This window comes from Symsagittifera roscoffensis, chromosome 6, assembly GCF_963678635.1.
Source record: "Symsagittifera roscoffensis chromosome 6, txSymRosc1.1, whole genome shotgun sequence".
NCBI lineage: Eukaryota > Metazoa > Xenacoelomorpha > Acoela > Convolutidae > Symsagittifera > Symsagittifera roscoffensis.
The window spans coordinates 44,930,842-44,948,039 of NC_087067.1; the positions used below are offsets into that span (position 1 = coordinate 44,930,842).

The 17,198-nt window shown below is 36.6% G+C and overlaps 1 protein-coding gene across 1 annotated transcript; it reads left to right on the forward strand.

Annotated features, from left to right (window-relative positions):
• Window positions 1-1,545: 1,545 nt before the first annotated feature.
• On the forward strand, window positions 1,546-13,095 carry LOC134848024 (uncharacterized). The gene is made up of 5 exons (XM_063865354.1): window positions 1,546-4,356; window positions 4,592-4,636; window positions 5,868-6,045; window positions 7,435-7,605; window positions 12,055-13,095. Exons 1-5 carry the CDS (start codon window positions 1,606-1,608, stop codon window positions 12,144-12,146), a joined length of 3,237 nt encoding a protein of 1,078 aa, XP_063721424.1. The 5' UTR covers window positions 1,546-1,605; the 3' UTR covers window positions 12,147-13,095.
• Window positions 13,096-17,198: the final 4,103 nt, after the last annotated feature.

Here is a 17,198-nt window from a genome sequence, read left to right on the forward strand (position 1 = left end):
TCGCTTCGCCTGTGTTATTATTATGACTTTGAGGATATGCCACTGGGGTGTTAGCCCCGCTGATTACGTTCAAGGGTTTGCACGGCAGTTTTATTAAATACAAATAAAAGTCTTATGTGCAAGGTTTCTCTTCATTCCAGTTCCTTTCTAAGTAATACCATCTCTTCGATCAGTTTCTTCTTCAGACTAATTCGAGGTTTCTACATTTTATTTTCTAGACTTCATAGAGATGATTTTTATCGTGTGCTCCGTAGTGTTTGCGTGGCGCTCTTTTCCTCCTCCCCACATTTGAACTTCAATTTTGAAAAACTACTTTAACGTTGTCATAATGCAATGAAGTTTTGCATGGCGAACAACTTAACTATTGTAAACACATTGGCTCTTTTCCCTTCCCCCCACCAGCGAATTTTTACAAGTAACTCTATTCTCATTGTCTGTTTCTTTTTTACACAAACAAAGCTTTTTTGATAGTATAAACTCCTTTTTTTTCAACCTAAGTCGCAAATATTGGTGTTAATTTTGAAAAAATTCATTTTGATCAATAATCAGCTATTAAATACAGCCAATGGTAAGGAAATTAACACAAACTATTTTACAAATAGCACTTTAGCTTCATGGTATCATGCATCTGTAGCGTAGAGGTAGGGAAAGAGACCCGCAAAAAATTAAGAGGATTCAAACCTGGGCTAGGTCGGATGGTTTTAATGAACTTTTTCGTGTACTATTTAAAATTTGTCCGCTCTATAAATTGAGGCATTTTAGCTGGTAGGTTTTTTCAAATTTACTGGTACTGCACATGCGTCAGAATTGGCTTGCGTCACTTAGCAATTATGTAGACTCAGAATTGGCGTGCTTCAGTTAAGAAATTTTGTAGACTCAAAGTTTTACTCATTCAGTTTTTCCCAGTAGCGCTATCGGTCATATTTTTGCTTGTGTATGCGAAGTGCAACTTGGCCTCTGTGTACAAAATTTGGCATGTGGACTAATTAGGCTGTGACAAACAAATGTGTTCATCACACCTCACCTTGTAAAACCCCTCGTTACGCCAGAAAATTGGTCCTTATATGAGGTGGGGGAAAAGGAAAAAGAGTCAGCACATTTGTTATTCTTTATACCTTACCTCGTTACATCACGCTTTCAGCCATTATAACACGTTAGTCAACGAAGAACAAAGAAAAATTGAAATATGGGGTTGGGGGTGTGGAAAAGAACCCGCTTGTGTTTACGGCGGTGATGGGTGATGGTATTTCGTGAAACGTTTTACTCAAATTGATCAGTTTTCTAGCTAATTTTTTTAAAAGTTCTAGTTGAGATTTTTCGATTTTTTAAAATTAGAATCTTCGACATAGTGGCTTCCGTCTCATTTGCGGTCGGCTAGTTTAGAATGCTGTTTGTGTTGTGTTGCGAACCTCCGATTTGCCTCTGTGTTCACAAGTTGAAATGTTTTAAACAGATCCTCGAAATTATTCAAAAATATAGACAGTTAAATACTGTTTCATTTCACCATGCACGGATCTTAAATTGGGAAAAATCTATTTCAGATCATAATTTTATGGTGTTGAAGTTTATCTGTCAATTGTAAGTTGCCTGTCGTCATTGACAGCAATGCCTACTGAGCGGCAGATTCAAGCGTTGAATATGTCTCCCAGAGGTATATCAGTTGATGACAGTAGTGTTTCTTCCACTCCCCTCCTGGTAAAAGATGTCAACACTTATCCGAACCCGGCTACAGTTAGACAACCGTCTCATTTTTCAAGAGTTATCAATCAGAACAATCTAGATTTCCCAGTAACATGTACGTACGAATTTAATACAGGCCATGGAGGTTTTCACTACAGCCAAGCACCGCTCGACAGCAGTACACTATCCCGTAAAAGATCGTTCAATCAGAGTTATAACCGCAATATTGCCGCTTGCCCGACGCCCCGAAATTTAAATTCTACATACGACGAGTTAACGGTGGACATTCCAAATACGAAGCCTGAAACTATTATCAGCTCCTCAATACCATGTTCTCCACATAGTTGGGCAAACTCGCAACATGGCAATCAAAGCCATCATGTGTTCAGCATCGATGACATGGGCGCTCTAAGGGGTCCCAATTCGTACAACTTTGGGAACAACGCTGGAGCGAATGGGATGGCACGCTCCGTTAGTTTCGGCGCTGACTCATTCCCAGACCAACAGTATTCAATGTATTCAAGTCCAGGCTATCATAACGTTCAAAACAAAAGATCGAGTTTCCAAGGCACGCCCAACAATACGAATGCATTAGGCTGTGATGGTTTTTCGGATAGTTCAGGCTTTTCGTCAATGCACTGTCAAAGAGGTCAACGATCCCCGGGATCTGATCGCCCAATGCACATGGATCAGCTGAACACTAGTCAATTTGGCAGTGATGTTTCCAATGTGGAGTCAGTTTTCAGCGACATAGCTAGTTACAGTCAGTATAGTGAAAACCAAATGGACATTGACTCCTTAAGATCTCCTCGAGATTCTTATGGTGCTAATGAAGAACTGCGCACTTCATTTAGTAGCGGAAGTCAATGCTCAGAAACGGTTCAAAGGAGTGAGCTGTTCGATCTTCTTGGGACACCGAACACACAAAAACACACTGAGAGTCTCGAAGACCAGAGGCTGTTCTATGTTGGTGGCGGTGAAAGTATTGGGTTCAACAACTCGAGTAATAATGTAGTTCTAAGCAATACTTGGAGTCACATGGACTTGGCATTGGGTCCTCATCAGTCTAACTTGCCTGCTACAACAAATGGATATCAAACAGGAGCGTTAAATGCTCTTAATTTGGACGGAAACTTCGATGACGTAGATTTTGATTCTATCTTGGAAGATATGAACACTTTTTCTTATAGACCTCCAGTGCAAGCAGAAATTGAGCATGTCGAGCCAAATAGTATTTTACCAAGTAGTTGTTCGTCGGACCCTGTTGATACAACAAATCACGCTCAGATTACCCCGTGCAATAATAATAACTCAGCTACAATGGCTCGATCTTGTTCTTTAGAAAACATTCTGGAAGACATAAATAAAACGGCAACATGTATCGGTGCATCTCAAAACAGTCTGTTCGATGTCCTGAATTTGGACACAGTCACAGAAATTCACGAATCAATGGTTACAAATTGCAGTAATACAAATGAGCAAACGCCAAAACGGGGCCAAAATTTCCAAAACTTCGCCTCACCACATTGTAATCAGAGCGTTCCCGGGCATCAGGTGCAGAGGTCGCATTCACATACTGTCATCCAGCCTCATCATTTCGAGTCACGGCAAAGTTGCAGACAAAGGTTTACACCTCACCAGCATGCTGTTAACTATACAATCCCACCTCCTCAGACTCCTGAAAATGTCAGCCAAACTATCGATGGAAGCCATCGCAGTAGTATTGATCCGCGCGAGTTCTTTGGAAACTTCCCAAACTACTCTGGGGGTGACGTGATTAGCAAGAGTCCTAAACACAAGCGCTGGAAACTGAGTGTAATTGACCGCACATCGAGGAGTCCGTCTTTGGAAGACATACCTATGGCGTTTAATATGCCGCAAAAACTCAACCCACCCTCAGTATATTCAGTCCCATCCCCTTTGGCCATGAATACAGCTACTCCTGGCCTGTGTGCAGGTCCTCAAAAGCCAGCAAGTGCTAGTGGATCGGTTTCGGGCAGGCGTTCAGTTCGCTCCAAAACTTTTTCAAACCCAAGAATGAGGTCGGCATCGAATCCGAGCTCGGTTATTGTTTTCTCAGACGACGATGAAATTATCCATGAGAGTTCGATTGGTGGCATGTATGTATCTGGTGGCAGCGCTGCAAATAGAAGGTGCAATTCAGACGCCAGCAAGCGACATCATTACGACTCAATAGAAAGTCATCACGCTAGGGCGTCGCATCATTCTCTCGAGCATCATCGGGACCGAGCGTCCTCAGGACGACAGTCGGGCTTCTCGAGTTTCAACAGCAGAAGTAGCAGTTGTTCCTCTTCTAGCAATCCTCCGCCGCAAACTGAAAAACCAAACTCGGGACCTCCCATAAACATAAATATAAATGTCTTCAACTTAATTACGTCGGATGGCGGTGAAAACGTGGTCCCTGTGAAGCTTTCTGATGTCACCAGCAATGTGCTGAGTTCAGTGGTAACTGATCAAACAGAAACTGCTACTAAAATAGCGAAGTTATTCCAAGACAAAAACTCCTCGGCGGAACCACCAACAGGGACCTCAGCTGCCAGTTCTACATCTATTCCTAGGACACCAAGTGATCCATCGAAACCTACGCAGCACGGGCACATAGGAGTACCGAATCAGTCGGTCATAGCTGACGATCATGACTATTTGCGACAATTCGTAAGTGCTTTTTGTCATATTAAAGTTGATAACTGGTTGTTTAAAATTATCTGCGGTTGCATTTTTAGAAAGCTTTTGACATGTATAGTGTGTAGGTCTTTAGTTTTTTTCCTGTGAGCATTAATGTATCTTTTTAAGTGTTCGTTTTGCTTGGTAGCTTCAACTGAGGTTTGCTTGGGAATTTTGCGCAAAATGCGAAGCGGACTTTTGATATTGGATTTTGGTTGTTGTTTAGATTGCCCCTGAGGATAGTCAAGAGAAGTTCAAGTGCAACGTCTTGGTAAGTTCTGGAGTTGTTTGATAGCATTAACGTTTTCTCATTGTATCGAATTACACATTGCGGATTGTAAAGTACTGCACCTTGTGCACGGATAAATAAAACAGCATGTCCGAATTGTTTAGGGTTTATCATACGGGCAGCTTCTATTGAAATAGTTTGGACTCAATAAAAGTTTATAGCTTGAATTTTAATAATTGTTTCCTAAGGTAAAATTATGACGCTCCCAAGTTATTACATTAATGGCATGACATGAAATATCATGGCACTGGCTTAATCTGAAACAGGCTACTCAGTGATAGAATCCAGCTACCCGAGACTTTGACAAATATTTGGGTAATAAGCAGAAGAGCAAACTCATGTTGTTGTTGGCTGACATATCGAATTAACGACATGAGTGTCTCTGAAAGCCTTTTACCGTTTGAAAAATATCTTAAAAATAATAATCAGCATACTCTACAGTTGGTAACTCCCGGGGGTCGAAAATTACCGGGGGAAGGGGAGAGGGTTGGACATTTTTGAAGGGAGGGGTCAATGTTTAAGATCATTTATCCACGAGGGATAGGACCAACATACGAGCTGTACAGCTCATCACGGCGAACCGCTGTTGTGCCCCTGCTCTAATGTTCTACGGGGGTGTAGTCTAGGAAGAAGCCGATTGTGTTGCGGGGGGTCCCTACAATTTAGTACTGCAGAGTAGGGGAGAGAGAAATGAAAAGTCCCTAAGGTCACATTCTTAAACTGTTCAGTTAATTAGAAGAAGGAATTTGGTGAGTAGCGGAGATGCAAAAAGAATATCGAATTGTTCTGCTGTCAGAATCCCAATTGTGGTCGTTGCACGAGGGTTATAAATTAATTCCCGTCCCAGAAAAATACCCAAAAATGTGAAATAGACGTTATCACGGGCAATGCAGCAAGTCGTCGTAAACGGAGGAATACCTTGTATGTTGGTCCTTTCCGTTGCGTTCATTTGAAAAATGGTGGACAAAACAAAGATATTCACTTAGTGAAAAAATTTTTTTTTAGCAAATCAGTAATTTGCATGTTCGCTTTACTGTAAAAACGTGCGACTTAATTTTAGAGGGCCTAATTTTGTCCTTGGTGAATTTAAGGTAAAAATTTCACATAGGACCAAAGGTCTTATAAAGTAATTTATTAATACGACTCTATAATTAACTACTGCGTCTGTAATTTTTAGTGAGACTCTGCATAGTGACTAGTTTGTTTGTTGTAGGGCTGTTTCAAGTCGTACGAGAGCAAGGGGAATCTGATGCGACATATGCAGGACAAGCACGCCAACTACACCTTCAGATGTCCCAAGTGTCCCAAACAGTTCCCGAGGGCGGGAAACCTGAAGACGCACATGTGCACCACACACAAGATAGTACACTTCTACCTCTGCGCTGTACCACGTAAGTTGCTGACCCGTCGCTGATTTTATTTTAAAGGTGAATTTCGACACTGGGATTTTGCACAACAAAAGACACCTTACAAAGTTGTTGAACTCCAAATAAAGGAAGTCGACACTCGCAAAATTGAATTGCTAGTTTAAAACTTGCGGCACTTTTTGCTCGGTTGGGCTTACATTTAGGAAAATGATGTTTTGCGAATTGAACGGTGCTTGCCGTTGATAAAGATTGTTGTTGAAGTTCAGGTGATTAATTATTGGGTCTACTTTTTCTTGTCGTAGATCATCCGATAGTTTGTGTGTGGTCTTTTTTTCTCGTAGTCTGTTATTGCGAGTTGCCGATTCTTAAACATTTTCCCCGCCTGAATCGTCTTTGTGTAATTGGGTAACATTGTCTGTAATATTATTTGTCGAGAATATATTTTAGACATTGGTTGCGATCATTGGCACTTACTTTTTGAAACGCCTAAAAGTAGTAAAAACGGGATGCATCCAAAGCAGTATGCTTTAAAAATTTTACACTATTATTGCCTTGATAATATTGAGCAATTTCAGCTTGACCTGAAATTGATACAAGGAATTGCATCAGAATGCTCCCCTCTATCTTAGAGAATCATTGCTTTTGAACGTTTTAAGACTCTCTTTGATTGAACGTTTTAAACCTTTGATTCGGCGTGACCATGAAAGTGATTTCTAGTCAGGTTATCAGACTAGCCCTTTATATTGAATTGATTGCTTTATTTGTTATAACTAAATAAGTGTTCAGTTTGAAGTTTTTGAAGGGAGGTGATGGTTTTGATCTCAAATTGATTATTATTGAATATTGAGGTTTTAACAGGTTGGGCGTTTGTTGACCAAATATTTACTGGTCATCTTCATTCGACCCCAAGAGTCTCTTTAGACACTGCTAAGTAGTTAGACTTTTATTCTCAATAAAGAAGTTTGACCAGCTACAAAAGAGCTTTTCAAATTCATGCAGAGGTTTATGACTAGTCATGTCATGGTATATCTCGTCACGTATCTTTTCGGCAGAACTCTTAGAAAAATTTTTTAGAAGCTATTTGCTTGCTAACCAGGTTTTTTTTCAGTTTGCGGAATGAAGAATTTTAATGAGTTTTCCCTTGTCAATAAAAGTTCAGCAGTTTTACAAGGTTTCATCAAAATGAGGATGTTTGAACTAGTTTTAAATTCAGTTTGTTTTTTAGAGTTGGTTAGATTTTTGATTAGTGATCAAAATTGTTTAAACAACTAGATATTAGAATCTATACTGGGTTTCATTTGTAAACAAACTATTTGTCCTTGAGGATGTTTTAACTTAAGTATGTTCGTATGTTTTTGCACTTGGTTGTGGGTCAGAATTGTTTAGTTGGAATGATGTTGTGTGGTGTTGTAGAATGCCAAGCTAACTTTGGGTGCGAGGAGGACTTGAAGGAGCACAGGAGGATGCACGTGATCAATGACACCTTCTACGTATGTCCTGTGACCACGTGCAACTTCAAGATCAGATTCAACGACAAGAGCGCCATGAAAATACATCTCCAAACAGCACACAGAGACAAGCTAGGTTAGCTAAAAAAAATTAACAGTTTTAGATAGTTATTCTTTTGTTCATTGGGACGATTCTTTGTGGTGGAATGTTAAAGTGTCAATTCGAGAAATGAAGACACTTATTTTGGTGATGTACTTTTCTGTTACTTTGTCAGGAATAAAATAAATTCATGTTGAAATTTGATTTTTTTTGCAGTTTGACTTTTGATTTTTTTAAAGATAAGCTCAAACTTATTTGCCAAAGTGAAGGAAAATTACGCACTATAATTACAAATGTGCAAATGGCTTGAAAGAACGTGAGTGGCTTCTAATTTCGGAAATGGATTTTAAATTTCAGAATATCCATAGAAATAAAAAAATGTCTATTTATCCCGTTTTCTCAATTAGTTAAGTTTAATTATTACCCTGGCGAAAGTAATTGATAATGACTTCTGCTTGTGTTTTGTCGGCTTAATGAAACGATTTTGCATCAGCTAAAAGGCAAAAAATGATTGTTTTTAATTTGAATTGCCACACTACAGATTTTTGTACGCTTTAAGCAGTTTTCATTTCAGTTTCAAGTGTCGTTTATTATCTTCTGTAGTTTTTATAATTGTCAAACCTGACTGGTATAGTTTTTTTTTCGTCAAAAATTTTTTTTTTAGTTCTAAATGATTTGTGCTCATGTTTCGTCGGTTTAGTGAAACGATTTTGCATCAGCTCAAAGGCAAAAAATGATTATTTTTAAATTGAATAAATCGGGTTGGTTGAAATAAATATGGAAAATTCAAACAATTTCATCGCTCAAAGATTTCTATGACATTTTTTTCCCATTTTCTTGTTATGGCAATTTTTTTTACAGTAAAACTTGAATTGTCGGACTTTCGTTTGCATGCTCAAGTTTTGACTATCACGGATTTTTCTTGTTCGATAAGCAACTTTCCTTGAAGTTACAAGTCAAGTGTTGCTTAATGTAGTTTCAGGGGGACTTGAAAAGTAAAACTGTCGGCTCAAAGATTGTCGGCTTATTTGTCTGATCTCCGTTTTTTGCAACTGTTACAAAATTATGAAATTTTTTTGGCTCAAGTTGTCTGCTCAAAGATTGTCGGCTTCATTTTCCCTGTTGTTATTTTAAAATTTAAATGTCTGGCAGCTTTACCTAAAATGAACTACTACTGAGAATCGCGAAAATGTAAATTTTGGTAGACTGTTTTTTCAACTTTTTTTTAAAATTTTTTCAACGCAAGGTATTCATGTTTGTGTGGTATCGCAAGTAATGCGAAGCTCCCCTTCGCCGCTGTGTAGAGCAATGAATTACTACAGTTTTTTCTTAGAAAATTGATAATTTTCAAAAAAGTTGCTATATTGTTAGGTCTTGTCTACTTGAGTTCGTTGCCACTTTTCCAACTCTGCAGGCTATGTTCGATGTCGGCGAAATCAGGGAAGTTAAGAAAAAAATTCCTGTTTGATCAAAACGGGTATTATGAAAATGTATGGGATTGAATTTTTTTAATTTTTATTTTGGAGACGCTTTGGAAAAAGTTTTCACTTTTTTCAAATGTAGTTTTTCTCGAAAACTACTCTACCGATTTTCAACTCCCCTGTGTGCCTGCATAATCCCTTAGTCTCTTTTTTTACCTTACTCCACTTTCTACAGCCTTCGAAACTTAAAAATTTTTCTCAAAAACTACCCTGTCAAATCTGAGATTTGAGTTTCAATCCGTACGGACGGGTTGTGGGGAGCTCCCTGCATTAGCGGTTACGCTCATATTTTTTCACACAAAAAGTTATGACCCTGAGAAAAGTCCGTTTTTTGAATTTTTTGATTTTTCCCAAAAAATTTGGGTTCAACGGATAGGACAGGTTGTGGTAAGCTCCCCTGCATAAGCGGCTACGCCCAAATTTTTTAAACAAAAACTTATGGCCCTCAAAATAATCAATTTTTTTTTCTTGTAACCATTTGATGAAGCTTTTAGACTTTTCTCGAAAAATATTCTCACAAATCTGAGATTTTAATTTCAATCGAACGAACGGTCTATGGGGAGATCCCTGCATTAGCGGTTACGCTCATATTTTTTCACACAAAATATTATGACCCTGAGAAAAGTCGAGTTTACGATTTTTCGAACGTTTTTTGAAACTTCTAGATTTTTCTGCCCTCCCAAATCTGAGGTTTTGATTTCAATGGGTAGAATAGGTTGTGGGAAGCTCTCCTTCATAGCCGTTACGCCCAACTTTATTTACTTAAAATGTTATGACCCTCGGATTTTTTTACTGTTTCTTGAAACTTTTGACTTCTCTCAAAAACCACCCTCCCGAATCTGAGATATTTGTTTCAGTGTGAAGAACGGGTTGTGGGAAGCTCCACTGTGTAAGTGTTTACGCCCTTTTTTAACACAAAAAGTTTTGAACCTCGAAAAAGTCAAATTTTTGATTTTTTTTGTTTTTGAAATTTTTTGACTATCTAGTGAGCAACGTTTTAAAGCAGCTTTCAACGTAATTAGCTCTTGTAATCACTTCAATTTTTCAGGAAATTAAAGTAATTGATGAAATTAACAGGTTTTGAAGTCATTAAATTGGGAATTACTTTTCTTTGCTATAGGTCTGTTTTTGAAATTACCCTTGTTCTTCCGCATCAATACAAAAATTTCAAAAATTACCAAACAGGTTTTTCCAGCTTTAGCTGGCCTCTAGTTTGCATTCGGCCTTTTTCTACTCGGCTTAAGTTTAGATACCACTTGTAAACGTCAGATAGAGTCGATTATTTAAGCATTGGTGAACGAAGTGATTTAGGTCGTTTTTTTTTCAAGAAAAGTATATTTTGTTCATGCTCAAATTTGGTTTTTCGCGGTTGAACTTAATCCATTTGCTAAATAAACGTTAAGTTTCCTTCTACAACGACAACTGCAATTAACGCGAAAAAATTGACCAATTTTCAGTTAAAATTTGCAGAATCCCCAGAAGAAAGCAATCAATAATTGACTCAGTTTTCTGCAATTGAGTTGGTGTATGTATAAAGTGTCGACCATGAAAGATTCATGAAATTCCAGAAGCTGTGAAGTGATATATTTAAAGCTCAGTTTTTTCGAAAATTTTATTGAATATATTTCTTCGAAAGTCGAAAAAATGTTAATCATTTGTGCCATAACGAGTGAATCATCCTTGCTCATTGATACGTTTCCATCTTTTTGTCGTCTGTGTTTTTTATCTAACTGATGCCCTTTCAGTCGTGGTTCGAGCTGCAATAAAGTTTCACGAAAATTACTGTCGAGAAGAACTGATTGAACAGTTTTGTAGACTAATTCAGTGCGAAGATATGTCCAAAAGTGGCTCCCTTCCCCTTGCAGCAAAAACGAGTAGAATTTGACTAAAATTTATTAAAATTTTTAAAAATAGATTTGATTTTTGTGTTTTTTATCTAACTGATGCCCTTTCAGTCGTGGTTCGAGCTGCAATAAAGTTTCACGAAAATTACTGTCGAGAAGAACTGATTGAACAGTTTTGTAGACTAATTCAGTGCGAAGATATGTCCAAAAGTGGCTCCCTTCCCCTTGCAGCAAAAACGAGTAGAATTTGACTAAAATTTATTAAAATTTTTAAAAATAGATTTGATTTTTTTGCAACGGTTTCTTGTTTTGATTAATATTTCTTGTCACAGAAAGTAATTGAAAATACATTAGTAAGCACATATATGATTTTAAATGCTGTTTTTGCTTGCTTTATTGGTTTTAAAAATGCATGCTTAAATTGTTTTTAGCCTCAATTTAAATGACGATGTTTGATTCAAAATAAATATGTCTGGAAAAATATATCTTTAATAGTCTTGAACGTGACGAATACTTGTATATAGGTCTTGGTGTTTTTTTTTCAGGAAAAAAAGTGAAAACTTAAGTTAAAATTGATTTTTCGCGGTTTGTTTTTTGATTTATTTTTAGTTCAATTCATTTAGTTTGTTAAAGGAAGGCAAACTCCGCTATCGAAGGCGCATGTGAAAAGTTCACATAAAACGTGATCGACTTCTAATTTCGAAAGTTGAATTTTATTTACAAATTTCCCAGTGGAATAAAAAATACATATTGATCCATTTTTCTCAACTTATTTTATCAGGAAAGTGTCAACCAAAAATTAATTTTGAGATTCAATGAGCTTTAAAGCCATATATTTTTGAAATTTGATTTGGATCTACTTAATAATCTCCCCCCCCCCCCTTCAAGAAAGGGGGGAGATTCTTAAGTAGATACAATCTCCCCCCTTTCAAGAAGGGGGGGAGATATTCTTTAGTAGATACCATAGGGGGCGGGGGGGAGAGATTGTTAAGTTATTAAGTAAATCCTTTGATTTTTTCAATTATTTTTCAGTATGTTTTTTCTAATTCCTTGCTTCATGACTCCATAAAGCAACTCCTTTTCCAGTGGTCTGTTGGCTATATTTGTTTATTCCACAGGAAGTTGCTTGTCAAAGTTTTATCGCATCAAGTTTCGTTTAGATGGGTTCCGAGTGGAAGATCTGGACAGACTGCTTCAGAACCTCACCATGCATCACTTGGTCAACGGAAGACTCATTCCAGTGCAGTCATAGCACAGCTGACGTCCACGAAACGAACAGACGCAACATTCTAGAATGATCTAGAATAATCTCCTACTCTTTCGTGTCATTATCTGCCCTTGTTTTGTGCATGCTTTATCGTGTCTCCCGGGTCGAAAGATCAAGTGGTCGAGTCATTCATTCCTTGTATATGAAATAGCTGCTCTAAAAAGTGGCAGTTTATCTCGTTATCCTGTTGCAATAAAACGGTGCTCTCAAAAGATTTCAGCGCCAGGAACTGAAAGGGATCAAGCTTCAACCATGTGGGTCAGAAAACTCAGATCAGAAGATAGGCTTCATTGTCGTTAGGACAGGCGAAAAAATGAGACAAAACTGAAAAAACTCATGAAGTGCCAAATTTGAGATGAATAATTGATGACGCGATGTTTCTGAAGCGACAAAAAGGGCAAAATGGAGTAAAGTAAAATGTGTATAATGTTATGCTAACCTGTTTGCGCTGCGCTAGTTAATATTCTCGGCACAAATTATTTTTGATATGTAAAGTCTTCTGCAATATTTATAGTTCTAGTTTTCTATTCTGTTATATTGAATCAAACTTGGCAATTAGTAATTTTTTGAACAATTTTTAAAATTCTTAACTTGATGTACAATAAGAGCTCTGCTTGCTCTGGTCTCGAATAGGGCGTTAGATTTTAAAGAAGGTGTTCAAAAATTTGATCAAAGAAACAGTTTATAGTAGTGTTCTAATCCAGCTGTTATTGATTCTAAAAAGGCAGGAAACGATAAATTGTGTCATTTCGATGTTGCTACTAGGTTAGTTTTTGCCGTTTAGAAATTGCTGTGCGATATTAGTTGGTAGTTGCTGATGATTTATTTATGAATTCGAGCATTAATTTGTACTTGACCCAAATAGTAAATACAATTTAATTTAACTTTTATAGTTTGAATGGTATAGTTAAGCAATAATCGCAAAACTGGAACTTCGACGCTAATTGAAGCTAAATGAGTTTAAAATTGAAATTATTACGAAACCTTTAATATACACGTACAGAACGGACAACAGAAACAACCGACCGCAACATCGCTTAAATATAACTGCTACCCGCTTCGCGATATTCTAAGAGCATGAAAATGAATGGTTTACGAAGGGTCATATCTTGATTACAGTTAATTGCATTAGTTTGGGCATGAGCTTTTGGAAAGGAGATTTAGTTGCCAGTGTGCACTAAATTAAGAAGTAGTTTTCGATGAAACTTTCATTGAGCGAAGTGAGTTTTCTGTTACTTAGGTCGATTTTTTTCATTTTTTTTTTCATCACAAAAATGTTATAAAATTGTTCACGATCAACCAATTCAAAGAGTTGACATAAAATTCCCCCGAAGGTCAATTTAATTTCATTTGCTAAACCGAATGCAAATGATCGCCTGCAATTACAAAAGGACAAGTGGCGGAACAAAGCTGTCGAATTTGTGTTATAATTACGAAACTATCTACTGGGGATTGACCTAGCAAATTGAATAAAAAATAGCATTTACTTCTTCTCGAGAATTGAATTGAGTCAGTAGCTGTTTCTAGTAACCATCAAAAAGGTCCGGTCTAAAAAAGTATCGAAAATTTTTCAATATCAAAGGATCTACCACCAGCGAGCTTTCGGAACTTAGCAGTTCATTAACGTAGGTAGCAGGTAATTGTTGAAGAGCAGGTAATTGTTGAAGAGCATTTACCTGCTCCGTTAATTGCTGACTTTTTTTTTAGGAAAATTAAATTTGTTCACCTTGTGATTTCTTAAGTTCAGTGCAATTCCATTGTAAACAGGAAGGCTAAATCCACTATCGAACAGCAAAAAAGTAAAGGTCACGAAAATGTAATCGACTTTAAATTCGAAAATGGAAATTAATTATCAGATATCCCAGTGAAATAAAATTTTTGCCTATTGATCGAGTTTTCTCAAATTGGGTTGATTGAAAACAAAAAAAGTGTCAATCATAAGTTTTTCTACAAATTCAAAGAGCTTTAAGGCCATCTATTTTTTTCTTCGAAAATCAAAAGTTGAAGATTTTTGAGAAAAACTTTAGTTTTTGTTTCAGTTTCATTGAGTTCATTTCTCTTTTCCAACTGTCAGGTGGCTATGTTTTAAGAGGTTCTACTACATTTTAGAAAAATCTGATCTATTTTTGTTTCGTTCTGTCCTTTACCCTTGAATGACAAGAAAGGAAACAGAAAACACTAGTGTCTTAAATTATCCGTAAGGATGATTTTGTTTGCCATAAATTTTTGAAAAATAATTGTTCCCATTTTTTTGACAGTCAATCTCTTCGGTTGGACTGAATTAGTTTAATGAAATTTTGTTTAGCTTTTCATTTTAGTGTGCTGTAGAGTTATACTTGAAATTTAAGTGATAGAGCAAGTGTCGAAAAGATTATCAAAAAAGTGTCGATCATAAATTGTTCGAACAGTGGCGAAATTTAAAAAAACAGGCCAAAAAAGGCGTTTTTAGGCACTTTTTGGAATTTTGACCAAAAAAAGCGTTTTTTTTTGGCGCGCGCTCCCCCGCAGAATTAATTATATTGGCGAAAAGTTTTAAGATTTGTCAGCCAAAAATGGATGCCGTAAAGTTATACCAAAGGGAGAATCTTTGGAAAAATTTGGCAACCAGAGTTGAGGCAGGGGTGGTCGCCCCCCTCCCCCCGGCACGCTACTGGTTCGAAGAAATTTAAGGGCATATATGTTTTCTTTGAAACTCAAAATTTCACTTATGATTTTTTTGCAATTATTGACATTTTCTAACTACTTTTTGGCTATGTTTGTGATTTTTCTTTCGGTTTACAGAAATCATTTTTTGAGGCATTATTTCTATTTATAGAAAACAAGATTTTGGGTTTTGATATATTGAAATTGTTGCGAAAAATCGGCGTAGAAGCTGAAACTTAGTCTAAATAGTCTCTTCAGCGTGTATTGGTACAATTACTTCTTTCTTCGATGCTTTATTGTTTTGATTATTAGTTGTCGCCCAACCATTTTTCCTTGTGCAGCAATTAATTATTTTAATACAATTTGTTTGTATATTGGCACAATTTTTGCCCAACTTTTTAAAAACATTTAGGCTTGCGATTAGCAGGCATCGTCAAATCGGAAAATAGATAGTTTAGATTAGCAACCAGCTTAACAAAATCACTGAATTGTGTGTGCAGCTATCATTTGTGCAGTATTCAATTTTGCAGCTCAAGTGCTCATTTTTTGAAAAGTAGAAATAAACTACTGGTTACCAAAATTAATCGACGGCTAATGCGGCCAGGGGCTGTTTTTTTTTCAACCGAAAGATTCCCATGTCAAAAAATTGTTGTCTTCATTGTCTCTGCTTTTTGTTTGTCGGCTTAGTGGCCACATTTTGTTTTATTTTTTTTGTAGTGAAAGTTATTTGAAAGCGTTTTTGATTTTTTCGTCTAATTTCTAAATTTATTAAATCTGATTTTGTATAGTTTTTTTGTTTGTTTTTTTTTCCTAAAAAACTTTTTGGTCCTTGATGGCCTCGGCTTATAATTTATAATAAGCTCAGTTTGCGTCTTTTGAAACAAAAAATAAGTTTTCATCTCCTTGTGTGTTTTCTGAGGGGGGAGGGCGTAACAATTCAGAATTTCAGATCTTACAGCTCAAAGTTTTTTATACTGGCGGTTGGGTTGTTGGACGTACTCTCAAAATTGAACGTCTTTTGAATCAAAAATTTGGAAAATTTATGTAGATGTCACTATTATTATATCAGCTTTTCTGATGTTATGCTATGTTTGATAAATTGTTCGAAGCTCCGCTTTGCCTCAGTTTAAAGTTTCTGTTTGGCTTTAGACAAAACTTTGGGCAAATTTTAAATCTTCAGTTATTTAATAGTAAAATCTTTTTGCTATTTTTCTGACTTTCGAATAAAGCAAAGGAATATTTGAACTCGGGATACTTTTTCTCGCTGACAATTTTGGCAGATTTTCAAAACCTCTAAAAAGAATTTATGTCCTAGGCTCAAATTTAAGTTGTATTTCACCTGTAATCAATTTTCATGATGTTGCGGGGTTTTAAAAAAGCCAATTTGGCAAACTTGGGACAATCAACGTGTGATACATTTCGTTCTATTACGCATAAGCGACAAAAAAAGCCGGCTTTGAAATTGAATTGAGCAGCCCGGCAATTTTGCCGAATTCTTTTGTTGTTATAAGGAGCATCTATAGCTTTGTTTTTTCTATGGCTTGTGAGGGAATGATGTTTTTATAATCTCGAAAAAAATCCTATTTTTTTTCGGAAATTTCACCCTTTTTTCAAATTGAAAACTGTTTCTGAGATTTTACAGGGCTGTCGGAACATTAAAAGCTTGCTCGTGACAAGTGCAATTTTGTTGTTTTTTGGGTTGATTTGATTCAATTTTCGATTTTTACCATGAATCTTATAATTTTTCAGATTTGCCAGAGCAAGTGTCTTGTAATCAGGAACTAGAGGTTTTCCCGTGAACAATTTTTCTCAAAAATTTTTGAGAAATTGAAATTGCTCTATTAGTGAACCTAAGCATTTCCGATTCTCCTTCCCACTTCTATTAGAGTTAAAAGAGTTGCTTTTGTACTCTAAGATTTGAGGTTCGAGTCCCGGCCTGACCAGTATGAATGAAAATGAAAGTTTTTTCAGAGAAAAATTGAATTGTCGAATTTCCGTTTGCCTGCTTATGTTTTGTCGGCTTATGCGCTAAGTCTGGAAAATTCCTGGTGCTGTTAGCAATTTTCATCTTAGATGCAAGTGTTTTTGATTTACCTTTGTAATTTATAGACTTAATAGCCCTGACATTGTATATTTTCCTTGGTTTTCCTTTTTGTTTATTTTTCGTTTGAAAAATTTTTCGGCCTAAACAGTTTCAAATTATGTTTGATTGGTTTATTTATCTTATTTCGTGTCGCTTCAAGAGCAACAAATAACTTTTTTGACCGCTATTTCTTATGGCATTTTTTCCGACTCAATGGGCGTCTACTGTTTTTTTTTGTCGTCCTCATGGTCGCTCGGTAAAAAGTAAAAGCTTTTTTTTAAACTAGTGGCTGTGTTTTTCGACTGTAAAGT

Coding starts and splice junctions, on each gene's coding strand:
- LOC134848024 (XM_063865354.1), top strand. CDS start 1,606: ATGCCTACTGAGCGGCAGATTCAAGCGTTGAATATGTCTCCCAGAGGT. Junction 6,046..7,434: donor CTACCTCTGCGCTGTACCAC/GTAAGTTGCTGA, acceptor GTGGTGTTGTAG/AATGCCAAGCTAACTTTGGG. Junction 7,606..12,054: donor AGCACACAGAGACAAGCTAG/GTTAGCTAAAAA, acceptor AGTTTCGTTTAG/ATGGGTTCCGAGTGGAAGAT.